The 23390-nt window shown below is 42.6% G+C and overlaps 1 protein-coding gene across 1 annotated transcript in view; it reads right to left on the bottom strand.

Moving 5' to 3' along the window:
* Positions 1 to 528: 528 nt before the first annotated feature.
* Positions 529 to 23390, bottom strand: part of LOC115139199 (E3 ubiquitin-protein ligase pellino homolog 2-like) — a 29072-nt gene continuing 6210 nt past the window's right edge. Inside the window, exons 2-7 of the mRNA XM_029676339.2 lie at positions 13791 to 13920; positions 13567 to 13668; positions 12593 to 12790; positions 12112 to 12297; positions 8186 to 8391; positions 529 to 4541 (exon numbers count right to left, since the gene is read on the bottom strand). Of these exons, the coding sequence (XP_029532199.1) occupies positions 4142 to 4541; positions 8186 to 8391; positions 12112 to 12297; positions 12593 to 12790; positions 13567 to 13668; positions 13791 to 13920 (1222 nt within the window). The 3' untranslated portion in view covers positions 529 to 4141. The remainder of the gene's footprint in view (positions 4542 to 8185; positions 8392 to 12111; positions 12298 to 12592; positions 12791 to 13566; positions 13669 to 13790; positions 13921 to 23390) is intronic.

Genomic DNA, 23390 nt, shown 5'->3' with positions numbered 1-23390 from the left:
GCTTAGATTGTAGGACTGCCGGGGTGTTAAGCATATCCCAGTTTAGGTCACCTAACAGAACAAACTCTGAAGCTAGATTGGGGGCGATCAATTCACATATGGTGTCCAGGGCACAGCTGGGAACAGAGGGGGGTCGATAACAGGCAGCAACAGTGAGAGACTTATTTCTGGAGAGATTCATTTTTTAAATTAGAAGTTCGAACTGTTTGGGCATAGACCTGAAAAGAATGACAGAAATTTGCAGGCTATCTCTGCGGTAGATTGCAACTCCTCCCCCTTTGGCAGTTCTATCTTGACAGAAAATGTTGTAGTTTGGTATGGAAATCTCAGAATTTTTGGTGGCCTTCCTAAACCAGGATTCAGACACGGCTAGGACATCAGGGTTGGCGGAGTGTGCTTAAGCAGTGAGTAAAACAAACATAGGGAGGAGGCTTCTGATGTTAAGGGGAGAACAGCTATTCCTTTTGACATTCATGACCCCCAAACCTTAATCTCATCCCCTTCCAGTCAGTAAACAGACAGACAGTCTAGTTTTAAAACAGGTTTATTGACGTGTGTACAGTGATTGTCTGTGCACCCCAGGATTACAGTGAAGTAAGAGGCAAAGCACTTCATAAGCATTTAGAGTTTTGATCGCTCCAGAGTAATAGTTGTGAGGTTAACAGGACCTTACAAATCAAAGGTAATCTGCGAGGTGGGGATAAACAGATAGAAAAATGGTTTAATGTTGGTTTAATAAGGTTTAATAAATCCCTCAGATCTAGGATCAGATTATGCTCACCCCAATTCCAGAATGAAGCATTAGAGGGACTGAAACGATATCTGACCATGGACCCGTCGTTGGGAGTGACTTATACAGACTCTGGGGTGCAATGGGAGAATAAATCAGAGGAGAAAAAAACAATGGATAAAATAACCCAGAACAAAAAGGATATAAAACAATAAAATATGACAAAAGTCTGGGCAAACATTATTTCATTCACCTGCTATATCATAATAATAGGCCTACATTTAAGAATTGGCACGTTCAATAGCAGAATATGCCGTGGACTGGGGCAAATGGAGATTTCGGCTATTTTAATGGGGTAGGTAACAGAAATGTAACTGACTTTAAAAAAAATCCTGACTAGTTCCACCACAACCCCTGAGGGACTGGGTAACTGTATTATTACCCGGATATGGAAGTCATCAGACTGATCTCAGACCAGGTCTGAGATCACCCGCCCCTGTACTAAGGTCTTGAGAAATATTGAAAGGTGCAGTAACTGGGGCCTATTAAAAAAGGTAATAATGTTTTACCGAATGTTGCAAACAGAAATGGACTTTACCGAATGACATGACTCACTATTCATGTATTTCTAAACAATGTATTCTTAACGGAATGTTCTCTAACGTTGCAACTCTTTCAATGTGGCCATGAAATAAATGACCATCCAAAATCTTGTCTACTACTAGCTTACTGTAGCCGAGTGTCCTGTGCTGCCCCGTGGGCAAACACTGGGTATTCTAAACCTGAGCTAATAGACAATCGGTTTGGTTAAAATACTGGCACTGAGGAAGAGAAGGTTGTTCTTTTAACAACTGAACTCGGAAGACGTCCTGATTGGTTGTAACATCCTGAAGTGCTTCTATCTTTACCCATTGGTAATATTACCCATTTCACACCACACTACCACAAGTATGTGGACACCTGCTCATCAAACAACTCATTCCAAAAACATGGGCATTAATATGGAGTTGGTCCCTCCTTTGTGGCTATAACAGCCTCCACTCTTCTGGGAAGGCTTTCCACAAGATGTTGGAACATTGCTGCAGGGACTTCCATTCAGCCACAAGAGCATTAGTGAGGTCAGGCACTAATGTTAAGCGATTAGGCCAGGCTCGCAGTCGGCGTTCCAATTCATCACAAAGGTGTTCGATGGGGTTGAGGTCAGGGCTCTGTGCAGGTCAGTCAAGTTCTTCCACACCTATCTCAACAAACCATTTCTGTATGGACCTCTCTTTTTCATGCTGAAACAGGAAAGGGCCTTCCCAAACTATTGCAACAAGGTTGGAAGCACATATTCATCTAGAATGTCATTGTATGCGGTAGCGTTCAAATTCCCCTTCACTGGAACTAAGAGGCATAGCCCAAACCATGAAAAACAGCCCCAGACTATTATTACTCCTCCACCAAACTTTATAGTTGGCATGATGCATTCGGGCAGGTAGCGTTTGGCTTCCGCCAAATGCAGATTCGTCCATCAGACTGCCAGATGCTCCAGAGAATGCGTTTCCACTGCTCCAGAGTCCAATGGTGGCAAGCTTTACACCACTCCAGCCAATGCTTGGCATTGCGCATGGTGATCTTAGGCTTGTGTGCGGCTGCTTGGCCATGGAAACCCATTTCATGAAGCTCCCGACGAAGACAGTTCTTGTGCTGACATTGCTTCCAGAGGCAGTTTGGCAATCGGTAGTGAGTGTTGCAACCGAGGACAGTTGATTTTTACGCACTTAGGCGGCCCCCAAATCCACTAATTTCAAGGTGTCCACATACTTTTGTATATATAGTGTATGTCAAATACAGCATGGTAGTGTGCGGAGGACTGACGGCTGTAAACCTGAAAAAGTTCATACATGATAGAAAGGTAATATAGAGCTGACACGATTATCTCTATTCTAGATAACTACATCATGTCGGTTCTGCTGCATGTTCTCTGTCCCTGAATAGCAGCTGAGTAGGCGTGTACATTTCTTATATGGGAAAGAACATGTTTAAATTATAGATTTCTGTTGGACTGCTCACTTCGCCAGCATTTCTTTTCACTTGAGGCATTTAGTACTGTGTATAATTAACATGTAACACTGTGTACAATTTAGCATAAATGCAAGGTTTGGCAATCCACAGTGCAATATGTGTGTGTGTGTGTGTTCATGCAAGATAAACAAGAAGTAGTGTAGGTATGTTATTTAACGGGTTCATCTTCTTGAAGCAATTTGAAATGTTCCAGCTATATCACGATGTTTAGATAAAAAAATAGTAGCATAATATAGAACAATTCAATACGAGCACATTGGAAGGCTAAGCTAGTATAGCCTGAGTATTTGGCTACATTCATTGTCTGGGCAATTTTTTATGGTTGTGTGACACAGTGTTGGCAATTTTCTCACACTCACAAGCTCTCCCAGTTTCATCGAACACACATAATAATAATAATAATAATCATACACATATAGAAAACGCTTACATTGACAAATCACATTTAACTAAAAACAATACTCAAGATAAAAAAATAGTTGTATCTTAACATCTAAATAAAATCCTAACCCATCCCAAACATCCCCAATTTTAATAAAATAGTTAAATTTTAATTGAAAAACTGTTGTCTTATGAGGTTACCTTCGGTCACAGCCTTTGATCTTTCTGCTATATTGTCACATGGCACAGACCTTGTCTGTCTGACTGGTTCCCAACCTGAGGTGTGGTCAAACTGCAGAATGTTCACAAACATCACTTATCTTTGCTACTATAGAGTAAGTTATTGGTAATTGCGAGGTGAACCGCTTCGCAATATTACAATGTTTTGTTTTCAGAAAAATTCAAATTTTGTCAAATGGAATATTCAATCAAAAACTTTGGAAGCATCATTACATTGTTGGTTCAAAATTAAGCTGAGAGGGAAACCATTAACCATTATTTTCAGGAAACCATTAAATATGAACATCCAGTGACTTCAACATACCCCAGGTTTAGCCCTTGAGCTGCAGACAACATTCAGCCATGTCTGAAGAGACAACTGGAAACATGGATGACTAACGGAACAACTAGCTTATCTATGAGTGTAATGCTTTGCTATAGTGGAGTTCTTATTGCTTTTGAAGTGAGGTTCTGTTATGGACAAAATCATACCTTGAGAGAAACGTGAGTCTAACTTAAACTTCCACACAGATCCTAAACTGACATCAACGCATGATTTACAAAGATGTTTAAAAGTTACACGCACTTGTCTAAAATCATACATCAAGGATGCAGTGTAAATGGAAGAAATATTCACGTTAGTTCCGCACTATTATCTCAAGTTAGGATTGGGCCCTTGGCTTAGTGACGTGGTTGGTTCCACGTTTGCGTAGTAGTTGTGGTCTCCATTCCCGGGGGCCCGAGCTAGTCGATAGGGCCCTGGAAGATGAGGCGTGTCCAGCCCTGTGGGGTGCTGCTGAGAGGAGCAGAGCAGAAGGGACAGGTGGGCCGGAAGGCGTGTGTCCCATGAGGCAGTGGGGTATCCGCCCAATACTTGGCTGTCCTCTCCGAACAAACGTGGCCGCAGGGTACAAACGCATATGTGGGAGCTCCAGCATCCACGTACACTGCGGGCTCACACCCCAGCCACAGTGGCACGTAGGGCCCTACACTCCTGCATAGAGGGCACTCCCGGCGGACCGTTGTGATCCCTTCCTCCCCCTCTTCTCCTCCCTCCTCCCGGCGCTCCGGACGCTGGCCCCAGTCATGGTGGCCATGCACATGTCCACAGGTCAGGTAGACCCAGGGCTGGCGCTCCTCCAGACTGGGGGGGAAATGACAACGACTTGGTTTTAGCTTTTATCAAACTCAAAGCATAATTTTTATTCGTTTTTGGTAGTAGTTATATTATATTGCAAAATAGCTATAAATAGATTACATGGGATAAAATCAGATTTGGGTCATGTTGTGTCATGCTCAAGGTTGAATTTGCACCTGATCACTAACAGTAGATAGGGGCAACTTATGAATAGGTATAGCTCCTAGTGTACCACTGTTTAGTAGCTACCCATCTGTGGCTGCTTACTGAGGCCTACGGGCCAGGAAGTGTTGAGCTCCTAGTGTACCACTGTTTAGTAGCTACCCATCTGTGGCTGCTTACTGAGGCCTACGGGCCAGGAAGTGTTGAGCTCCTAGTGTACCACTGTTTAGTAGCTACCCATCTGTGGCTGCTTACTGAGGCCTACGGGCCAGGAAGTATTGAGCTCCTAGTGTACCACTGTTTAGTAGCTACCCATCTGTGGCTGCTTACTGAGGCCTACGGGCCAGGAAGTGTTGAGCTCCTAGTGTACCACTGTTTAGTAGCTACCCATCTGTGGCTGCTTACTGAGGCCTACGGGCCAGGAAGTGTTGAGCTCCTAGTGTACCACTGTTTAGTAGCTACCCATCTGTGGCTGCTTACTGAGGCCTACGGGCCAGGAAGTATTGAGCTACTAGTGTACCACTGTTTAGTAGCTACCCATCTGTGGCTGCTTACTGAGGCCTACGGGCCAGGAAGTATTGAGCTACTAGTGTACCACTGTTTAGTAGCTACCCATCTGTGGCTGCTTACTGAGGCCTACGGGCCAGGAAGTATTGAGCTCCTAGTGTACCACTGTTTAGTAGCTACCCATCTGTGGCTGCTTACTGAGGCCTACGGGCCAGGAAGTGTTGAGCTCCTAGTGTACCACTGTTTAGTAGCTACCCATCTGTGGCTGCTTACTGAGGCCTACGGGCCAGGAAGTGTTGAGCTCCTAGTGTACCACTGTTTAGTAGCTACCCATCTGTGGCTGCTTACTGAGGCCTACGGGCCAGGAAGTGTTGAGCTCCTAGTGTACCACTGTTTAGTAGCTACCCATCTGTGGCTGCTTACTGAGGCCTACGGGCCAGGAAGTGTTGAGCTCCTAGTGTACCACTGTTTAGTAGCTACCCATCTGTGGCTGCTTACTGAGGCCTACGGGCCAGGAAGTGTTGAGCTCCTAGTGTACCACTGTTTAGTAGCTACCCATCTGTGGCTGCTTACTGAGGCCTACGGGCCAGGAAGTGTTGAGCTCCTAGTGTACCACTGTTTAGTAGCTACCCATCTGTGGCTGCTTACTGAGGCCTACGGGCCAGGAAGTATTGAGCTACTAGTGTAGCAGTGTGTAGTAATAATAATAGTAATTGTGGGTGCTTATATTTGTCCTATTTCACACAAGTACAAGTGTTTATTAATACGCATTTGTGACTTAGATATATATTTTTGCATATCCCCTTGGAGTGGGGTATCTGCCATTATCAACGGAGACCATGGCGCAATTAGGGTTAAGTGCCTTGCTCAAGGGCACATACACAGATTGTTCACCTTGTTGGCTCAGGTATTCAAACCTTTCGGTTACAGGCCCAACACTTTGACCGATAGGCTATAACCGCTGTGTGTTTGTGTGTGGGTGTTGTAATGTAGTGGTAAAAAAAAGTAGGTGGGTTAACGCTGATCACCGTACAGGGTGAATCAACTAACACTCCCTATACTTGGTGATGATATTTATTAACAATAATTTTGATCCAATTGAGCAAACTGTACAAAACAGATCCGAAAAGGTAGAAGGATTCTTTTAAATATGTTATTGGACCATAAACAGATTTGGCTCATTAATCTATACAGTCCAAATAATGATGATCGAAGCTTCTTAAAAATTAATGTATCAAGCCTACATGCAATACAAGCGTCTGTTATTATGGTGGGAGACTATAATACGGTTTTAAATACTTTAATGGGCTGTAAAGGAAATCACACTACAAACGATTACCCTCATGTACTTAAGGAAATCACAAAATACCATGGATATATAGGAACTAGTGGATATATGGAGGCTTTAATATCCTGACCTACACTACCAGTCAAAAGTTGACACACTTACTCATTCAAGGGTTTTTCTTTATTTTTTACTATTTTCTACACTGTAGAATAATAGCGAAGACATCAAAACTATGAAATAACACATAGTAACCAAAAGTGTTAAACAAATCTAAATAGATTTTATATTTGAGATTCTTCAAAGTAGCCACCCTTGCCTTGATGACAGCTTTGCACAGTCTTGGCATTCTCTCAACCAGCTTCACCTGGAATGCTTTTCCCACTGTCTTGAAGGAGTTCCCACATGCTGAGCACTTCAGTCTGCTTTTCCTTCATTCTGCGATCCAACTCATCGCAGACCATCTCAATTGGGTTGAGGTTAGGTGATTGGAGGCCAGGTCATCTGATGCACCACTCAATTACTCTCCTTCTTAGTCAAATAGGCCTTACACAGCCTGGAGGTGTGTTTTGGGTCAGTGTCCTGTTTAAAAAAAAATGGCAGCCCCACTAAGATGCAAAATGCTGCGGTATCCATGCTGGTTAAGTGAATTCTAAATATATCACTGACAGTGTCACCATCACACCTCCTCCTCCATGCTCCACGGTGGGAACCACACATGCAGAGATCATCCGTTCACCTACTCTGCGTCTCACAAAGACACGGCGGTTGGAACCAAAAATGTCAAATTTGGACTCATCAGACCAAAAGGACAGATTTCCCCTGGTCTAATGTCCATTGCTCGTGTTTCTTGGCCCAAGCAAGTCTCTTCTTCTTATTGGTGTTCTTTAGTAGTGGTTTCTTTGCAGCAATTGGACCATGATGGCCTGATTCACACATTCTCCTCTGAACAGTTGATGTTGATGTGTCTGTTACTTGAACTCTGTGAAGCTTTTATTTGACTGACCTTCATGTTTTAAAATAATGATGGACTGTTGTTTCTCTTTGCTTGTTTGAGCTGTTCTTGCCATATTATGGACTTGGTATTTAACGAAATAGGGCTATCTTCTGTATACCACCTTGTCACAACACAACTGATTGGCTCAAACGCATTAAGGAAAAAAAATCCACAAATTAACTTTTAAATAGGCACACATATTAATTTAAATGCATTCCAGGTGACTTACCTCATGAAGCTGGCTGAGAAAATGCCAAGAGTGTGCAAAGCTGTCATCTAGGCAAAGGGTGGCTACTTTGAATAATCTAAAATATATTTTAATTTGTTTAACACTTTCTTGGTTACTACATGATTCCATATGTGTTATTTCAAAGTTTTGATGTCTTCACTATTATTCTACAATGTAGAAAATAGTCAAAAGAAAGAAAAACCCTTGAACGAGTAGGTGTGACCAAACTTTTTACTGGTACTCTATATACAAAATAAAATATATGGGGGAATTGGAAATGATGCAGGTAATTACATTGATAGAAGCCACAATCTGCAATATTAAAGATAATCTACCCACTAAATTGAAATAAATAAACACTCCCTATACTTTCAATGTATTTTTCCACAAATGGTGGGTAAACCCCCACGCCAAAAAAAGGTGTGTGAACTCTATTTACCCTCCACTACATCACTGTGCATATTACTAACCTATGGCTGCGTGGCAAGCTGGGGAAGGCCAGGGTACTGAGGCCTACAGGACACTGTGGCCGGGCAGCGTTGAGCTCCTGTCGCAGTGCCTCCAGGTGGCGGAGGGTGGGAGCGCGGAGCAGGCCCTCTCCAGTACGCCACAGCAGAGTGGCTCCACACAGGTCCACCAGAGAACCATCACGAAGGGCACTACTTTCTCCCTCCGCCTGAGGGAAAATACCTTTTATTTAGCTTGGCAAGTCAGTTAAGAACACGTTCTTATTTTCAATGACTGCCTAGGAACTGTGGGTTAACTGCCTTGTTCAGGGGCAGAACGACAGATTTTCACCTTGTCAGCCCAGGGGATCCAATCTTGCAACCGCACAGTTAATTAGTCCAACGCTCTAACCATTGCACTCCACAGGTAGCCTGCCTGTTACGCAAATGCAGTAGAAGCCAAGGTAAATTGCTAGCTAGCATTAAACTTATCTTATAAAAACAAGCCATCATAATCACTAGTTATAAATACTGATCCAGTTTAGCAGGCAATATTAACCAGGTGAAATTGTGTCATTTCTCTTGCGTTCATTGCACGCAGAGTCAGGGTATATGCAACAGTTTGGGCTGCCTGGCTCATTGCGAACTAATGGGCTATGGAAGCTATACTGTTACACTGGCAATACTATAGTGCCTATAAGAACATCCAATAGTCAAAGGTATATGAAATACAAATAGTATTGAGAGAAATAGTCCTATAAATACTATATTAACTACAACCTAAAACCTCTTACCTTGGAATATTGAAGTCTCATGTTAAAAGGAACCACCAACTTTCATATGTTCTCATGTTCTGAGCAAGGAACTTAAACGTTAGCTTTTTTACATGGCACATATTACTTTCTTCTCCAACACTTTGTTTTTGCATTATTTAAACTAAATTGAACATGTTTCATTATGTATTTGAGGCTAAATTGATTTTATTGATGTTTTATATTAAGTTAAAATTAGTGTTAATTCAGTATTGTTGTAATTGTCATTATTACAAATATATATAATTTTTTTTGTTGAAATCGGCCGATTAATCGGTATAGTTTCTTTTGGTCCTCCAATAATCGGTATCGGCGTTGAAAAATCATAATCGGTCGACCTCTAGTTTAGAGCTTGCGGTAGTCACCTCATACAAGTACTCGGAGTATGGCTAGACTGTCCTTCTCTCAGCACATATCAAAGCTGTAGGTTTAAGTTAATTCGAGACTTGGTTTCCTCTATCGTAATCGCCCCTCTTTCACCCCAGATGCCAAACTAACCCTGATTCAGATGACCATTCTACCTATGCTAGATTACGGATACATAATTTATAGATTGGCAGGTAAGGGTGCTCTCGAGCGGCTAGATGTTCTTTACCATTCGGCCATCAGATTTGCCACCAATGCTCCTTATAGGACACATCACTGCACTCTATACTTCTCTGTAAACTGGTCATCTCTGTATACCCGTCGCAAGACCTACTCGTTGATGCTTATTTATAAAATCCTCTTAGGCCTCACTACCCACATCTGAAATTTCTACTGCAGCCCTCATCCTCCACATACAACACCCGTTCTGCCAGTCACATTCTGTTAAAGGTCTCCAAAGCACACATCCCTGGGTCACTCCTCTTTTCAGTTCGCTGCAGCTAGCAACTGGAACGAGCTGCAACAAACACTCAAACTGGACAGTATTGTCTCAATCTCTTCATTCAAAGACTCAATCATGGACACTCTTACTGACAGTTCTATTGTTGTCTCTACCTTCTGCCCTTTGTGCTATTGTCTGTGCCCAATAATGTTTGTACCATGTTTTATGCTGCTACCATGTTGTGTTGCTACCATGTTGTTGTTATGTTGTTATTATGTTGTGTTGCTACCTTGCTATGTTGTTGTCTTAGGTCTCTCTTTATGTAGTGTTGTCTCTCTTGTCGTAATGTGTGTTTTGTCCTGTATTTATATTGTATTTTGTATTATCCCAGGCCCCCGTCCACACAGGAGGCCTTTTGCCTTTTGCTAGGCCATCATTGTAAATAAGAATTTGTTCTTAACTTCTTCGAGATAGGGGGCGCTCTTTTAATTTTTGGATAAAAAACGTTCCCGTTTTAAACAAGATATTTTGTCACGAAAAGATGCTCGACTATGCATGTAATTGACAGCGTTGGAGGGAAAAAATCTCTGACGTTTCCAAAACTGCAAAGATATTATCTGTGAGTGCCCCAGAACTAATGCTACAGGCGAAACCAAGATGAAATTTCATACAGGAAATGGTCCAGATTTTGAATGCCCTGTGTTCCAATGTCTCCTTATATGGCTGTGAATGCGCCAGGAATGAGCCTGCACTTTCTGTCGTTTCCCCAAGGTGTCTGCAGCATTGTGACGTATTTGTAGGCATATCATTGGAAGATTGACCATAAGAGACTACATTTACCAGGTGTCCGCCCGGTGTCCTCCGTCGAAATTATTGCGTAATCTCCAGGTCCATGCTCTCTTCAGAGGAGAAAGTCAACTGCCACGAATGATTTATCATCGATAGATATGTGAAAAACACCTGGAGGATTGATTCTAAACCACGTTTGCCATGTTTCTGTCGATATTATGGAGTTAATTTGGAAAAACGTTTGCGTTGTAATGACTTAATTTTTGGGTTTTTTTCTTACCCAAACGTGATGAACAAAACGGAGCGATTTGTCCTACACAAATAATATTTTTGGAAAAACTGAACATTTGCTATCTAACTGAGACACTCCTCATTGAAAACATCTGAAGTTCTTCAAAGGTAAATGATTTTATTTGAATGCTTTTCTTGTTTTTGTGAAAATGTTGCATGCTGAATGCTAGGCTTAATGGTATGCTAGCTATCAATACTCTTACACAAATGCTTGTTTAGCTATGGTTCAAAAGCATATTTTGAAAATCTGAGATGACAGTGTTGTTAACAAAAGGCTAAGCTTGAGAGCTAATATATTTATTTAATTTCATTTGCGATTTTCATGAATAGTTAACGTTGCGTTATGGTAATGAGCTTGAGGCTATAAATAGGATCCCGGATACGGGATTGCTCGTCGCAACAGGTTAACTGACTTGCCTAGTTAAATAAAGGTTAAATTTTTTTTTTTTTAAAGAGTCTAGCTAGCTACCTTTTCAGATATTACAACTTTCAAATTTGGTTAGAAAGTCGAACCTGGTAGGTTAGCTACCTGCAGATTCATGCAGGGTAGTAATGTCACGAGTTGGGATTATGGTCCATTGTTTAGCTACATGTCTAAAAACTCCACTATGCAAGTAACTATTTCCATAGAATGTTTATGATGTCACTGCAACAATTGTCGATAGACGTAGCTGGTAAATTTGTTCTGGCCATCTACTCCGATTTCAGAACACTCTCGTCTGAGTGTGCCTGAGTGCAGAATAACTGATGAATTTACAAATGCCCAACAACAATATGGCCGGTGTCAGTAAACGTTGGCAAAAAAAAAGCACAAGTAAATTGTTGCCAGCAGCACAGTTGCAGTCACCAACACTCTGGATAAGATAAAAACAGCCCAAGCAGATCTACTAGTGCGAGCAAAATGGTCAGAGATGGGTGGGGCTAAAGCTTAAGAGTGTGTTAACGATGCTAAATGGGTGTAAACAAAGAAGAGCTCGCCAGTAGGTACCAAAACACTCAAGGGCCATTTTCTCAAAAGTGAGGTTACAAGTTTATCAACTTTCAAAGCAGAATTACTTTCCCATTGTTTCTCAACTGTAGTGTATGATATACCATTTTGTAGCTCTAAATCTCTACTTTTATCCAATGTAAAAAACACAATTTCAAATTTCGCTACATGAGACCGAATCGAGCCGGTGGGTAACATATATAGAATAGGGTGCCATTTGGGGCAGAGTTCTGGTTGTGCCTCTTGTGGCTTAAGTACTGACCAGTTTTCCTCGGCTGGGTCCGGAGCGTGTCTCTCGGAGGGCGTAAACGTCCCCACATACAGAGATCTCCCTCCATAGACCCTGTCTGCTGTCCTCAGGGAAGCCCTCGGGGTGCATCACCAGCACCCCGTTGGTGGTCAAACCATCCATGTGGCCATCCGGGTTCTTCCACTTAGTGGCTTTCTCCTGAAGGAGGAGGAGATGATGAAGAAGAAGAAAAGGAAGAAAATTGGGAGAGAACAGAAGCTTGGTTATTTGTATCTATTGCATTCAGTAGAGGGAAAAAATGTAGGTAGGTACTGCCGGCACCTGTCCAATAGGAACACACTCGTTTGTGCCTATTGAATTTGGCCATAACGAAGTGTGATTCTTCTCCAACTCATTTTCAACTGACATCCAACTGTCTGGTCCAGCGATGGTGGGTTTGTGCCCATACATCTCTCCATTTGGTCTCTCTACCGAGCCTGTGCTACACACTAACCCCTAGGAAGATGTTTTTGGAGGAGTCGAAGCCAGCGGCATAGATGCGTGCGGTGTAGGGGGGGTTGCGTTCACACACCACCCTGCAGGCGAAGCGGGAGATGGTGCTGGGGGCCACCGAGGGGTCCTCACCCTCCTTCCCCTCTCCTGAAGTGTCCGTCACAACAAAGTCTATTGGACTTTCTGTGGAGCGCCCAATCTGCAGGGAAACGAGTGAGACGGAGAGAAACATTACATGGGATCTTTATTGTGTTCAGAACAGGGTTCGATTGGAAAGCAATTTTAAGGCCCTTTGCTCTACTAGTAGCTAAAAGTAATATTTTATGTCAAGTCATGACTTTCGTTTTATTGATGATTTGAGCTTTTCTTTAGCTTGTTAATTATTCCAGGACTTGAAGGATCCTGTTGTGCTTATGACTTACCAATACTTTATCTTTCACACAAAAATAGCAGTAACATCCAGCAACATTTATTTTCAAGCTGTGTGTAGTTACTCATATTAAATTAACCACCTGTGATAAAACACTTAAGATACAAGTACATGTATTTATAGTTCTACACCCCTCTCCATGCTTTGAATGTATCTGGGTCCCTGTTCTCAGCTGGCCACCAACAGCCATCTTTTCAGAACTGAATCTTCATCACGTTCCCCTGCGGTTGTAATGTGTGATGTGGTTCTTTCAGTACAGTAAGGGGTTTGGTGTGGGATTGCCAAGCCCATTGATGGTTCAGAGTATACCCAGCATCCGAGTCAAAATTAAGCATCCAATAGAAACTCTGGAGGACGTGGTATACACATAGCAGAAGCAATAAATAATAACCAAGTCCTTCAATTATCTATTCAAAAAGGGAAAGTGGTAGCAACCCCTCTTTCTGTTCTTCCTGGTTATGGAAGACAAAGAACTCAGTGTTCTCTAGATAAGCTGGCATCATTCTGGTATTTAGCCTAAATGAAACCCTTGTTGTGGTGTTTACCTGGAACATGTCAGTGTCGTTGTCGTGGCAGTACTCCACCACCACTGTCTGGTTGCGGGACAGAGTGAAGGAGATGCTGTGCTGCCCTCTGCTGTGGACTGCCTGCAATCACACACGGACACAGACACAGCAATAATCCTTTTACCCTGTCCACTCTTACTGTAGGTTACCATGAGAACAGAATTTCCCACCATAGGAAGACTATGGTAACATCACACACACACCTTGCTGTCGTGTGGTGTGTTGAGGATGTGAACAGTGCTGGGTTTGACTCCGTTGGCCTTGGTCCTCCGGTACAGAGCGAAGCGGCTCTTCCTCCTCCCCCTGTCCCCACTGGGCAGAGAACCATTGTACCTACAGAGAACACAAAAACAAGTACACAGAGAGGCTACATAATTAGCGAAAGGGAATACCCCATGTATCCCATTCACCTCATGTGATCATTGAAGACAGTTGATATCGCAAATCAATACTGATCATTAGGCTCTTTTGTTTTGGCAGTTGGATGCCTGTAGGCATACTTTGCCACATAATTAAACATCCCTTTTATTATGCTAGCCTATCACACCCACCACTCATTCCTCACAGACAACTAATGTATTGTACAACTGCCTGCTCATCCATTGGTAAGTACAACATGAGCCCAATTCACTGACAGGCAGCTTAGAATAGTGTGGTTACTGTGTGAACCCTCTTTACACTGAAATACCAATTAAAATGTATTCCGTGTGTGTGTGTGTGTGTGTGTGTGTGTGTATGTGTGTGTAAGCAAGCAAGAGATGGAAAGAGAAAGAGTGGATGAGTAAGCGTTAGCCTAAGTGGAACAGTGCTGACATCTCAGCTGATTGTTCAAACCTAAACTCTTTGTGCCTAGTCTCTAGCTTCCTGGGCAACAGAGTGGAGCTGCGCTGTCATGCTAGGAGTTCACAGACAGGGCCGCATGCTGGTTTTAGCTTTCAGCTAATCAGCGGTATTGTACCTATTAAAGACTATTCGGATGATGCCCAGTGGGCACAAAGCCCTTTGTGAGGGGACATCAACTCTGCTTCCAAATCAACTCTCCCGCTCTTTCTCCCTCCATCCCTAAGTTGTAGCTACTCTTCCTGGACGATTAGAATAATTTAAGTTCTAAACCAGACCTGACTAGAAAAGCCAAGATCGTTCCCTTTCCCAGTGTTAGACCAGACCAGACAAACCAATATCTTTCCATTTCCCAGTGTTAGAATAGGGCGGCCCTGTCATGAGATCTGAGGAGAGGACAGCTGAAGGGAACACACTGCTACCTGTACAATTACCCTGTGTCACATTAGGACAGAGCTGAGGGAGAAGGGAGAGGAGGAAGAGGGCAGGGAGAGGGCAGAAAGAGGAGAAATATACCAGAAAGAGACAGAGCAGGAAGAGAGGGCAGAGAAATATAGGGAGAGAGGGCAGAAAGAAAGGGGGTGGACATGAGGGAGAGGGGGGGGGGGGGCAGAAGGAGAACAGGGCAAAGGTCATGAAGAGGGATACAGAAAGACTGCGGTCCAAACACTTAAAAAGACACACCCTCGTCCACTTATCCTTGCCTTATGCCCTTGGGGGAATCCCTGTCACCATCTTGGAGGGCGGTACAAATGACTAGCCAAGCAAGGGACGTTTTCAACGTAAGCCCCTCAGTCTTCGTTTTTTAGTCGGCTTTGCGAGTGCACAATAATGTTCACTCCCGGGCCTGAAACTCCCCATAATTCAATTTGCGACGATTGTACATCTGCTAAGAAAAGTCAGTGTAAACTTAAAAACAACATGAATGGAGAAGTCAACATACTAGTGTCATGACGTTGGTCTGTGGGTAAGGTTTATGACCCCCCCCATAAATACCTTTCTCCCTTCCCTCTCTCTGACTACTGAGGGACTCTTGAATAGCCTTTGTTAAACATAGAGAGTCTGGGAACATCAAACAAGTGGAGGGAAAGGAACCATATTTCGGTAATAGAACCAGTTGAAAATATGCGTCTGTACTTAATAAATATGATGTCAGTTCGGTTGTCATCTGAGACATTATGACTGATGACAGGATGACATAAACTGTATCTGGGAAAGTCTACACATTATAGTTATCAGATTCACATGGAATTGTTGTGCAATTTAAATGCAATTTAAATAAAACTATTTGTGAAAAGATTAAATGTAATTTTAGCTTCCAAATGAGAGAATTGGGTTTTCATAAGATTAGAGCTCTGCTCAATCAGTGGCCTGCCCCTGTGAAGAGACATGGGTTATAAACTATGAAACACAGCCTTCTCTCCCTCCACTATATAAGCCCTTGACGAAAATGTAACCTTCTGTTCCGGGTACATTAGGACGACGGTCCGATGTCAGAAGAATTCAGATAATAACTACAGAACAAAACAAACCTCAGCGTGAGCTTTGGTTGCGAATGGTATGAACTTTGAACTCTTATTCGCTACAGAAGTGATACCTCCTAGCCGTTGAGTTCGCAGCGGCCGCTGTAAACGTGGGCTAGGAAAGGACGGACAGAGTATTCCCATCTACCACACAACGACGACACTACAACGTATCCCGTTCACCACCAGAGACACTCTTCAAAGGACAAAGGACTCCGTTGGGCAACACGGCCTTCCATCCACCACCAAAGACACTCTTCAAAGGACTCTGTTGGGCAACACGACCTTCCATCTACCACCAACCTATTGAAGCGCAGCTCAGAGTAAATATTTATTGCATTTTCCTTTTCCAAATGGGCGGTGATTTAGAATGCATAAGATTTTGTATTTACAATAGAGTAGCTACCTAGATAGAGACATAGCTTCTCCCTTTGTTCCTCAAGTCTACCCGCTCTTTCACTCAAACCCAATCCCCTTTTCTTTGTGTAACCAGCGGTCATATCTGTTCCGTCCGCTAGGGACGTTTTCCTTCATGACATAATTTGTAATGAAGGTATGATTCATTCTGTGCGATTAGTTAGGTATTTAGTAAATAAATAATTAAACCCAATTTTGTATTGCTGATTCAACTTGTTAGCCAGGGTTCGTGAAGAATTTACAACTTTCAGATGAGACTGAAATAAGGTGACGATTAATATTGACTGCTATTGGTGTAAAATATTACTAGATCTTTAAGAGTTTCTTCGGAAGATAACTGCTCTATAATTATTATTTCGTGGTGCCCTGACTTTCTAGTTAATTACATTTACATGATTAGCTCAATCAGGTAATATTAATTATAGAGAAAGGATTTTATAGAATAGCATGTCATATCACTTAATCTGGCATAGCCAAAGACACGACACTAATGTAAGTAAAAACGAATGTAAATAAGATAGATATGGTGCTACTAAATGCACATGACGGCACAAACATGTCTCGGAAAAAGTAAATATGTTTTTGTTTGGAAAATGTGGAAATAAAACATTTCCCTTTTCCAGCTAGGCAGGCTAACATTAGCTAGCTAATTAACTTGATAGCTATCGTACAGTAGGCGTATATTAATAATTACATATTTAATATAAGTAGACATGCACTCATAATTGACTGTTGTGCATATAAAGTACCCACAAGCTACCGGTGGCTGAAAACACAATCATCGCAGGATGAACCAGTGACTAATTTCCGGCTAAGGGTGGTCAATTTAAAAATCATTCCTTCCTCCCTCGCCCCTTGCCCTGCAAGTGTAAACTCGTCAAATGTAATGATATGTCATCATCATTAAGTGTCCACTTAATTTGAGGCTGAAGGGATAGGGTGGCTTTTAAGTGTTTGGACCGCAGCCAAAAAGATGAGAGGGTTGAGATTCGATGAGATACATTTGACCTGGCCAGTTCTGGTCCGACAGCGTCACGCATATGCACCTCGGCAGCACATTGTACACAATATGAAATATTCACTCCCTCTGCTGAGAGAAAGGCAAGCGATAGCAGCAAAGTCTTGTATGGTAATACTTTGAGAAGTTAAATGAGAAGAAAATGCTAACTTTAGGAGATGAGATTGAGGTACAGTAATGGTAGTACAGGTACAATGCTTAACCATCCAGAAGGGACGCCAGTGAGACCCAAACCGTTAAGTGTGAGAGAGAAAGAGAAGACACAGGCTAGCACACAGAGCCCACTCAGCCCAGTGTAACTAAGGTAATGAAGGAGAGATAGCAGACAGGGACTCACTGCAGAACAGACATCACATCACCTCACATGCCCTGCACTGAGATAAACAGGCAGAGACTGCAGAGCATGTGATCCTTAAGGTGTACCTGGCAAATCATTCCATCGCAGCAGGATATAATCAAATTCATATTTATTTATACAGCACATTTCAAACATGGAATGCAACGCAATGTGCTTTACAGGAAAACAAAAAAACAACAAAAAGACAAGCTGAAATATTTACTACAGAGCAAATATAATATAAAAAAATTAACTATGACAAATTGAACAACTAAAAAGCACACTAAGGAAAAGCATAGCTAAGAAAATGTGTCCACAGTTTCAGCCCCCCTCCGCTTCTCGGGCAAGCAATTCCAGAGCCTGGGGCATAATAACTAAAGGCTGCCTCTCCATGCCTCTTGGTCCTAGGCTATGGGATAGTTAAAAGGCCAGTGCCAGAGGACCTGGAGGGACCTACTGGGTACATAACCTAATAGCATGTCTAACATTTATTGGGGTGCACATTCATGGATTGATTTAAAAACCAATAGAATCATCTTTAATTAATTTGAAAACTCACTGGCAGCCAGTGCAGAGACCTTAAAACCACACCGTGACTGGGACGGGGAAAAGGGTTCCAAGCCGAGTCACGACAGACCAGAAAAATGCCAGTCCAATTCAAGACCATGATTGTAATTTTATCAAATCAGCACCATAAGAGTTGAAAATGTCAAGTATTTCAGAACATATAGATTCTTTAGACATTCAAAATAGTGCAAAAGGGAATGCTGAAGGAAAATAGAGCCGCTCTACAAATTATTACTAACCCAAACACAGTGGTAAACAATGGATCTACGCCTTCAGAGAAGGGCTAAGGATTTAAAAAATAATGATTATAACAATATATTAATGATAATAATTATGTTATTTTCAAAGATGTTCTGATTTAATCTCGGGGGTTAACACTGAAGAGAAAGAGAAAAAGAGGAAGAGAAAAAAAAAGTCCAATCAGCAGTTCTTTGCTGGTCTCTGTGGAGATAAATCTAAACTCAGCAAAAAAGGAAACATCATCTCACTGTCAACTGTGTTTATTTTCAGCAAACTTAACATGTGCAAATATTTGTATGAACATAAGATTCAACAACAGACATAAACTGAACAAGTTCCAAGGAGATGTGACGAACAGAAATTGAATAATGTGTCCCTGAACAAAGGGAGGGGGTCAAAATCAAAAGTAGCAGTCAATGCAGCTGGTGGCCACACCAGATACTAAGTACTGCAGTGCATCTCCTCCTCATGGACTGCACCAGATTTGCCAGTTCTTGCTTTGAGATGTTACCCCACTCTTCCACCAAGGCACCTGCAAGTTCCCGGATATTTCTGATCCTAACCCTCTCCCTCCGATCCAACAGATGTGCTCAATAGGATTGAGATCCGGGCTCTTCACTGGCCATGGCACAACACTGACATTCCTGTCCTGCAGGAAATCACGCACAGAACGAGCAGTATGGCTGGTGGCATTGTCATGCTGGAGGGTCATGTCAGGATGAGCCTGCAGGAAGGGTACCACATGAGGGAGGAGGATGTCTTCCCTGTAACGCACAGCATTGAGATTGTCAGCAATGACAACAAGCTCAGTCCGGTGATACACCGCCCCAGACCATGACGGATCCTCCACCTCCAAATCAACCCCGCTCCAGAGTACAGGCCTCGGTGTAACGCTCATTCCAACGACAATAAACGCAAATTTGACCATCACCCCTGGTGAGACAAAACCGCGACTCGTCAGTGGCACTTTTTGCCAGTCCTGTCTGGTCCAGCAACGGTGATGTCTGGTGAGAACCTGCCTTACAACAGGCCTACAAGCCCTCAGTCAAGCCTCTCTCAGACTATTGTGCATTCCTGGTGTAACTCGGACAGTTGTTGCTGCCATCCTATACCTGTACCTGTCCCACCCACACGTGTTGTTACACGTGGTCTGCCACTGCAAGGAAAATCAGCTGTTTGTCCTGTCTCCCTGTGGCGCTGTCTTAGGCGTCTCACAGTACGGACATTGCAATTTATTGTCCTGGCCACATCTGCAGTCCTCATGCCTCCTTGAAGCATGCCTAAGGCACATTCACGCAGATGAGCAGAGACCCTGGGCATCTTTCTTTTGGTGTTTTTCAAAGTCAGTAGAAAGGTCTCTTTAGTGTCCTACGTTTTCATAACTGTGACCTTAATTGCCTACAGTCTGTAAACTGTTAGTGTCTTAACGGCCGTTCCACAGGTGCATGTTCATTAATTGTTCATGGTTCATTGAACAAGCATGGGAAACAGTGTTTAAACCTTTTAAAATGAAGATCTGTTAAGTTATTTGGATTTTTATTAATTATCTTTCAAAGACAGGGTCCTCAAAAAGGGATGTTTATTTTTTTGCTGAGTTTAGATATCCAAGTCAGCCATTGGCTAGGCCATCATAAGCTAGATAAAGCCATCTGCCATTCAACTGTATCAGGGCAAAACTTTGGCATGACATTAGAATCAACCAATCACATTTTGACTGAATGGGTGGAACCATTAACAAAAACCTATGGAAACCTCTGAATTCTTAAAGGCCAACAGGTCACGACGGCAAAAGCGAGCAGTAGTTTTCCCACGGTCTAGCTAGCTAGCTTTTGTTGTCGACTAGTTTGCAGGGGCTGCAGCAGGTGTTATCGAAGATGATGTTGTTGCTAATTTTTTTAGCTTCTTAATTTTCAAGAATAACGTTCAACAAGAAGTTACGTTTCAAATGATCATCACCTGGTGAGTGGAACGGTGTTTTTTTATTGCAGCGTGCTTGCCGTTACCCATCTGTTTGAAAATAACTTGTGTGTGAAACATTGTTGCATTTAAAGTGGAACTGACAGCATTTCAGCAACATGACATCTTATTAATATCTGTTCATATACACTTCCAGGAAGAAAATGGCACTTCTTAAAAACATTATCTGACAAGCGACCACTTGGTCATTTTCACAATTTCATAAATTCTTAGAATGTTTGTTAAAATTCTTTAACAATATAGAGTGGGAAAGCGTCCGTGCGTTTGGACAATTAATAGACACTGCAGTAAATAAATCAGAATAAAAACATCTGTCTTGTCCAGGACCGGAGTCTACACAGACTGGTGCGCTATTGCCAATCAGAGCAACAGTAGGCCTTTATACAAACAAGCCATTTGCCACATGGGCCTGCTAACATTCGCTTTGAACGGGTCTTTACAGGAAGTTGCAACAGCGCAACTTTAGATCATTAGAACGCATTCGCCAAAAGCCACCTGAATGAATTTCTGCAAATATGTAAACACCACGGGAGTCCTCTTACATTTTGAAACTTATCCTGCAGCTTGCCTGCCAATGCATGCTTGTCCCAACCAAGCATCCAAGCTAACTGGCTAAAGTTGGCTAGCTTTCTAGCTAGCTAGCTAGCCAACTACTGCCAGACACAAATGAGAGAACACCTTATTTTACTCGCCGTAGCAGAGCTGGTTAGCCTGTTAAAACCTCTTAGGGATAGTGAGACGCTAGCGTCTCAAGTGGCCAATAGCCTTGGGAAATGCATAGCGCCAAATTCAAATAAAACGCAATAAAACTCAAACTTTCATTAAATCACACATGCAGGGTACTCAATTAAAGATACACTCGTTGTGAATCCAGCCAACATGTCAGATTTTTTAAATGCTTTTCGGTGAAAGCATGAGAAGCTACTATCTGATAGCATGCACCCCCCCCTGAACCACCTGAACGAGTTGTAAACAAAAGAATTAGCGTAGCCGGCGCTACACAAAACGCTGAAATAAAATATAAAAACATGCATTACCTTTGACAAGCTTCTTTGTTGGCACTCCAATATGTCCCATAAACATCACAATTGGTCCTTTTTTTCGATTAATTCCATCCATGTATACCCAAAATGTCAATTTATAAAGCAGGTTTGATCCGGAAAAAAACAGCTTTCCAAAACACATCGTCACTACAAAACATTTCAAAAGTTGCCTATAAACTTTGCCAAAATATTTCAAACTACTTTTGTAATACAACTTTAGGTATTTTTTAAACGTTAATAATCAATCAAATTGTAGACGGGGTATACTGTGTTCAATACCGGAGGAAAACAAAGTGGAGCGTGCTTTCAGGTCATGCGCCTCTAACAAAGAGTACACTTCCCTCGAGCCTCATTCTGAACAGTGTTACTTCTTAATTTCTCAAAGGAAAAACCTCAACCAATTTCTAAAGACTGCTGACATCCAGTGGAAGCGATAGGAACTACAGGAAAGTGGATTAGAAATCTGGATTCCCAATGAAAACCCATTGAAAAGAGTGAACTCAAAACAAAGGGTTTTTGCAGGGTTTCGCCTGCCAAATAAGTTCGGTTATACTCACAGACATGATTCAAACAGTTTTAGAAACTTCAGAGTGTATGCATATCTTAGCTTCTGGGTCTGAGTAGCAGGCCGTTTACTTTGGACACGCTTTTCATCCGGACGTGAAAATACTGCCCCCGGTCCCAAAGAAGTTAATCGACAGCCACGTCGTCAGCACCCGGAGAACAGTGGGTTAACTGCCTTGCTCAGGGGCAGAATGACAGATTTTTTACCTTGTCATTAAGTAACCTTTTGGTTACTGGCCCAACGTGCCAACCTGCCAGGCTGGAGAAGTGGGTATACACAGATTTTGCCAAAAAGTTCCCAATTGGCCTGCCCAGCGAAGGAAAGGCACCCTGTGTGAGTTTTTCCAGATTATTTTTTTTGATGGTCTAAGTCCACAACAATGCTTAAATCACATCAATCTGATTTGGTGGGCCTGGCTCCCCAGTGGATGGGCCTCTGTCCACCGAGGCCCATCCATGTCTACACCCCTGATGCAAACAGTGCATGATGACAATTACACATCACAAATAGCCTACTAACCAACACTTTGGACTAAACTTTTTAAATACTTGGTTTGCATACCCATCGTTGCCTTAGTTAACATTTACTGGTAGATATCTTAAATTGTAAACGTCTTTCCGACCCCACCAGCTACCGATGTCATTCTTCTGTGAGTTGCTTTCTTGCTGCCTGCAGATGATATTCTGCTGAAACTAGGCTGTGTGCGGCGTGCATGTGAATATATTTCACGTGCCTTGCGATTGTGTAGACTACGTTGGGCATGACTACTCTACTGTACTACATACTTGATAAGTAGTAGAGAGTCAATGTAGTAGAGAGTCAATGTGTGGGGACACCGGTTAGTTGAGGTAATATGTACATGTAGGTAGAGTTATTAAAGTGACTATGCATAGATGATAACAAAAGAGAGTAGCAGCGGTGTAAAAGAGGGGGGAGGGGCAATGCAAATAGTCTGGGTGGCCATTTGATTACATGTTCAGGAGTCTTATGGCTTGGGATAGAAGCTGTTTAGAAGCCTCTTGGACCTAGACTTGGCCCTCCGGTACCACTTGCCTTGCGGTTGCAGAGAGAACAGTCTATGACTAGGGTGGCTTGAGTCCTTGATACTTTTTAGGGCCTTCCCCTGACACTGCCTGCTATAGAGGTCCTGGATGGCAGGAAGCTTGGCCCCAGTGATGCTCTGGGCCGTAAGCACTACCCTCTGTAGTGCCTTGTGCGCGGAGGCCGAGCAGTTGCCATACCAGGCATTGATGCAACCAGTGCTCTCAACGGTGCA

Source organism: Oncorhynchus nerka, linkage group LG13, assembly GCF_034236695.1.
Source record: "Oncorhynchus nerka isolate Pitt River linkage group LG13, Oner_Uvic_2.0, whole genome shotgun sequence".
NCBI lineage: Eukaryota > Metazoa > Chordata > Actinopteri > Salmoniformes > Salmonidae > Oncorhynchus > Oncorhynchus nerka.
The sequence above is the reverse complement of the archived record's forward strand: the minus strand, read 5'-3'. Positions and strand labels throughout refer to the sequence as shown.